Source organism: Condylura cristata, unplaced genomic scaffold (genome assembly GCF_000260355.1).
Source record: "Condylura cristata isolate star-nosed mole 26May11 unplaced genomic scaffold, ConCri1.0 scaffold00045, whole genome shotgun sequence".
Classification (NCBI taxonomy): Eukaryota; Metazoa; Chordata; class Mammalia; order Eulipotyphla; family Talpidae; genus Condylura; species Condylura cristata.
In genome coordinates this window covers 2,156,157-2,162,145 of record NW_004567146.1, presented here as the reverse complement: position 1 = coordinate 2,162,145, position 5,989 = coordinate 2,156,157, and the positions used below count along the sequence as shown (strand labels likewise).

The 5,989-nt window shown below is 41.2% G+C and overlaps 2 gene segments (V, D, J or C); both read left to right on the top strand.

Moving 5' to 3' along the window:
- Positions 1-2,074, top strand: part of LOC101634356 — a 5,125-nt gene extending 3,051 nt beyond the window's left edge. Inside the window, 1 exon segment of the V gene segment in view lies at positions 2,028-2,074. Within this exon segment, the coding sequence occupies positions 2,028-2,074 (47 nt within the window).
- An 891-nt stretch (positions 2,075-2,965) lies between these two features.
- LOC101634128 lies at positions 2,966-3,637 on the top strand. The segment is given in 2 exon segments: positions 2,966-3,029; positions 3,228-3,637. Coding segments are annotated over 2 exon segments (456 nt in total).
- The last annotated feature ends 2,352 nt before the right edge of the window (positions 3,638-5,989 follow it).

Genomic DNA, 5,989 nt, shown 5'->3' with positions numbered 1-5,989 from the left:
CCAGCCACTGCAACATGAGTTTGACCCCCGGCCTGGGAGGTGACCCGCATGGCACAGCAGACCTCTCCTGTCTTGCCTGCTGCTCTCCTCAGCAGTGTATTTCAGTAGATCTGCCTGTTCTGCTCCCCATTCTGTCTCTGGTGAATCCTCTCACTCACCACACCTCTGACCTACACCCCAGTTCTTTTATGCATAAAAATAGAATAAAACCAAGATTTGATTATGTAAATATTAAGAGCGATTTGTCCTATGGAAAGAAAAAAGACCAAAATTACATTCAAACCATAGTGTACTCATGATTTGCTGTTAACTTGACAACAGATTAATAATATTTTACAATGATTTTATATCATTAAAAAGAAAAATACGAATCGCCAAGAAAAATACTAACCTCCAAGTAGGTAGATATAAGAAGACGTGATGAAACAATTTCCACAGGATAAAACAACATTATTCACAAACAGATGGTAATGCTTAGACCTACCGGCACTCATAAAAATGCAAAATAATTAAAAAACTCATTAGGGATTTGTAAAACTAATGTAGTAGCAATTTTTAAAAAGTATATAGAAAGGATGCAGTAAAATAGACATACTCTAGTGGGAGAATAAATTTAGAAGTCATTTTAGAAAGTAATTAAAAAACATGACTTAGTAATCTAAAAACATTAATTTTTTATTGTAATTTTCTCTAGAGAATCTATCTTCAGGAAAAACCCTCAATGCATATGGAAATAATTATCTACAAAGACATTTGGAAAGTTATTTATAGTACCCCAAATGGAAGACTAAAATATCAGATCTTAAAGGGAAAGGTTTAAAGGCCCTAATGGAATGTTATGTGGCAAATAAATGATATTTGTAAGGAGAATCTAAGATTCATAAAAAATGATAATTGAAAAGAACTAAGATATGAACTAGTGTGATTGCTCCTTAATTAACATATGAGCAGTGCCAAGATTGGGAAGTAATAGACCCAGGTGCTGATAATACAGATCCTTGTTTGTGGTGATTTTTTCCTTTTCATTCTATTTTTCTTTTACATTTTCTGAAATGTGAATTTTATTTGCTTTAGCTTCTCTAATCCACCGTTTCTTGCACATTCTCTAAAATTCCTGTGGGCGATAGTCAAGGCAATTGAAGGGGAAATTTTACTACGAATAGTTCCTGAATAGCCACATGGGCACAGACCAGCCCATGGCCCTGGTTCAATCCCCTGAACCTTCAAGAAGATGGCAAGGAAGGACGTCCCGACTGACAGCACAGCCACTCTGTGTTCCTTTCTTTATATTAATAACTCACGTTTATTGAACTGTTACTACCTCTGATGCACTGTAGAGAGCAATTAACAAACATTAGTTCATCTGTTCCTCTTGTGAACCTCTTGCGGGTACTTCCACTTTACAGATATGGAAATTGCTACTTGGAGATGCGAGTGACTTGGTCAAGCTCACACAGAGATTAAATGAGAGCGGAGTTTCCAGGTCAGATCAGTTTGAGACTGGGACACAGTCTCTTATCTGTGCCTGTCAATTTACTTCTCCAAAATATGCTTGTGGACAATCAGATTAATATGTAGAATTCCATTTTTATAACATTGCTTGCTTGCTTAAAACCCTCACTAATTTTTTATTGCCCGATAAATAGCCCACAAACTAATTCAGGCTTTCAAAATCTACTTCCTAGACCCAAGCCCTTCTTCCAAGATCATTTAAAAGAAATTTTTTTTAAAGATTTATTTACTTATGCACACAGAATTGGCGCACAGGCCAGAGTCTCAGGGGTGGCGAGAGGCTTCACCAGAGACAGAGTGGGGAGTGAAACAGGTGATCGAAGAAGTACACTGCTGAGGGGAGCAGCTGGCGGGTCAGGAGAGGTCTGCCACGCCATTGGGTCACCTCCCTGGCTGGGGGTTGAGCTCGTGTTAAAGCGGCTGCTGCCTAGTAGTGCTGTGCTTTAACCCTTTGGACCACCAGGAAGGGCCCCCAACATCATTTTTTATGACACTGTAGCCCTTCTTTCTTTCAGGTATAATCCGTCCAGCTCTCCATCCGCCTTTAGTGCGCATAGCATGACCTAAATGAATTTGAGGAAGTGGCTACAACACATCCATCTTGGCACTAGCAATGCAGAAAAGAAAGAAATTCTGGCATATACAATCAAATAAGTATTTTAAAAACAAGTTATAGGGCCTCTCATAGGGCATTTTGCATCAACTGGGAATTGTCATTAATCTGATTTCGTGCCGGATTTAAGCTGAATATTTACTTGCCCTACCCAACAGGATCAAGAAGAAAGACCCTTTGAGGACAAAGAATAATTTTCCTATTTTCGGGGAGGCCATTACGGTGTCTGTATCTGAGACCGTCTCTAGAATCCTGTCAGCGCCTTCTCCTGTCTGTGCACTCCCGAATGCCATGACACCCTCTGACAAGTGTTTGTTGATAGAATGGAGACCTTGGGAAACTTATCTGTGTATATCAAAGCTTAATACTGGCAAATTTCATTTTCATGTATGAGACTCAACAGCATTCTTCTTAGACTTGCTACTTAAAGTGCGATCTGAGAAACAACCCCACTGACATCACCACTAAGCTTGTTAGAAGTTTGGGTTCTCCAGCTCCACCCCAGACTTACTGAAACAGAACCTCCATTTTAGAAAAATCCCTGGGTGAGTTGAATTAAATTATAAGGCTTATCAACATTAAATTTGAGAAACCTTGTTGGAGAACGTGTTCCAATATTGTTAATACGTTCTGAACACAAGATGGCAGTGTTTCCTATACGCAAAGCCTCTGTCAAATTTAAAACATTTCACTTTAAATTGGACTAGATCCTTATACCTAGGTCTAGATGCTGAACAGGCTTGTCACTGATTGGCGGGGTAAGAGGCTGTGCCTTCCTCCTGGGGATAGTGAAAACCCTATGAACAGCCCTCAAACGGAAGAGAATGGCTTTAACATTTCAAGCCAAGTGGTAGTAGAATGGAACAGTTCCTGGGAGTTGTGATTTTGTGTCTTCTAGTGGGCTGTGAGTAGGAGGCTTTCTGGTGATGGGCCAAAGACACCAGGGAGCCAGTCCCCAGGATGGAGGGGTTGGGGTGGGATCTATTTGGCTTCATCTTTATTTCTATCTGGGGTTGTGGGGGAAAAATATGACTTCAGGGTATTATTATAGCATATTATTATAGCAACCAACCTACTGTTTCTGCATTGTGTTTCTGCCTAGGGGTGAGCGGCCAGCAGATGAAACAGAGTCCACAGTCCCTGAGCATCGAGGAGGGTGAAAAGGCTGTTCTGACCTGTAACTTTACTAATTATTCTCCAATACTCGTACACTGGTACCGACAAGATCTGGGACAAGGCCTCGTCTTCTTGGTACTGATACGTGAAAATGAGGCTGAGAAGCAGGCAGAAAGACTGAGGGTCACCTTTGAGACCACCCTCAAAAAGAGCACCTTGCAGATTCCTGCCTCCCAGCCCACAGACTCAGCCACCTATTTCTGTGCCGGAGACGCACAGCTGGGGCCAGCCACCAGCTTCCTGCACACAAACCCTGCCACACCCCCACAGCCCACAGAGCTGCAGGCTGTCTCTCCAAGCTCAGTTTCTGGAAAAAATAAAGTGGGGGCCACCTGAAAGGGACAAAGGGGTGTGAGAGGGCCCTGGATCCACTTCACAGCCTCAGTGCTGCTGTGAGTGACTGTACATCTCTAAGCCACCTGTGAGATTTGCAGGACTCTTTCCTCATCTGAAAACGATGGGCTAAATACATGAGCTCTCAAGTTGTCTCAGCTCTACTATTCAAACAGACTTTTTTTTTTTCATTCAGAAAAATAAAATGGCTTGAAAAATGCTTGAAAGCAAGGGAAGAGGATTTGTTTTTAAAGACAGTTAATTGTGCGTGACTGGAGCATAATATAGGCTAAGTATGCTCCTCTTCAACATAAATAAAAATATATTCCCCTAGATAAAAAAGAGTTCAAACATTTTGGAGACCCTTGTAAAATGAACGACAATTGAAGTTGATGATGATGATGTTAATGATACAGAATTGACATGCATTCCTTTTATTACTCATCTAGTGAATGAATCATTCACTACTGTTTACTGTGTGTGGGGTATCACTAAGCATGTCTTTTAATTATTATTATTATTAAAAAAAGATGTATTTATTTATGCTTACAGAACTGGGGTACAGGCCAGAGATGCAGGGGTGGTGAGAGGATTAACCAGAGACAGAGTGGGGAGCAGAACAGGCATACTGACAAAGTACACTGGTGAGGGGAGCAGTGGGCGGGTCAGAAGAGGTCTGCCATGCCATGTAGATCAGCTCCCTGGCCAGCAGGGGATCAAACTTGTGCTGCAGTGGCTTTGGAGAGCTTCATAACCCGTTATGCCACCAGGGAGAGCCCTAATTATTTTTTACACTTTATTTTTTCATTTTACATTTTGAAAGGACAGGTTTATTAGAAGAAGAAGAAGAAGGAGAGAGAGAGAGAGACCTGTGAGAGAGAGACCTGCGTGGTCACAGGCGGGCAGGGGAGCTGGTGCTCCTGTTTGCAACTTGTCTTTAAATGAAGGGCTTCCGGGCTCTCCCTAGTGGCCCAACGGGTTTAAAGCACAGCGCTAAGCAGTTAGCCTAGCTTCAGCAAGAGTTCAATCCCCGCCCAGGAGGTGATCCACTTGGCATGACCCGCCCACTGCTCCCCTCAACAGTGCACTTCGACAATCTGCCTGTTCTGCTCCTCACTCTGTCTCTGATGGATCCTCTCACAGCCCCTTGCACGTCTGTGCCTGCATAGATAAATAAATCCTTAAAAAATGGACTTTGACCTTCTGCTAGTGGTTAATTCTGAATCGAGTGTCTCTCTCTCACTGTCATGTCTCTCAATCTCCACCATTCATGTCTCTTTTCTTGATTAATTTTCAGCAATAAAACCAGACCAGATGTCAAAGCAGATTCAGTTAGTGATGATGGCAGAAGCTGTGGGCTTTGGCAGATTTTTTTGCCTTTGCATCTGGTGTCCTGGTGTGCTCTGGGTACGTGGAGTCATTATCACAGAGCACAGTTACTGTGCTGCTTGCATGTGAGTGTAGGTGAAGGGCCTGAAAGAACTTATTTGTGGAAATGGAGATGAAAATTATGAAATTAGAAAAAATTGAATCAGAGTGTTAGAACACATTAGCAGTCAACCAGTCCAAATTCCTTATTCTAACACAGTCAGCATAATAGAAGAAGCCAGGACTAAGAAAATGTAGGTTCGGAATCTTTGTCACTTGGGATTTGTCCGAAAGAAGAGGAGACCTAGTAAACAGATTATTAACCATAGTTGGCTTCACTAAAATATCCTCTTGAATGTTAAATTCAAGAGGATTTTAAATCACTTACTGATTACACATGCTAATGGATGATATGAAAGTTTCACTCCCATCTTTAATTTTACCTGTGCCATAATTCAGTTTAGATATATTGCATGAGGTGTACCAAAAATTATTAATAACCAAATAAACTTCATGGCCCTTTCATGGTGAACTCCAAGTCACAACACAGTAACTGTCAGTTCGGCTATACCAAGATTTCTGAAAACAATAACTTTTCCACTGAGGAAGGTTTTAAATTAATTTTAAATGTAACCTGGTATCATCCTAAGGAATTCTAACTTCACAGCTAGTTCACCAAATTTACCAAGACTACTTCAGAGTAGACTAACTTTACACAGCACATTACAAGACAAAGATATATTTATTCAGTCATGATTAGACTATTACATTTAGCAATTAACATCACTGGTACAAAAACAACAGCACAGCACTACATTAAAACACTTTGTTGAAAATGTTGGCGAGGATGTGGAGAAAAAGGAACTCTCCTGCACTGCTGATGGGAATGCAAACTAGTACAACCACTATTGAAAACTGTTTGGAGGTTCCTCAAACTGCTAAACATGGAGCTTCCCTATGACCCAGCAATCCCACTTCTAGGTATCT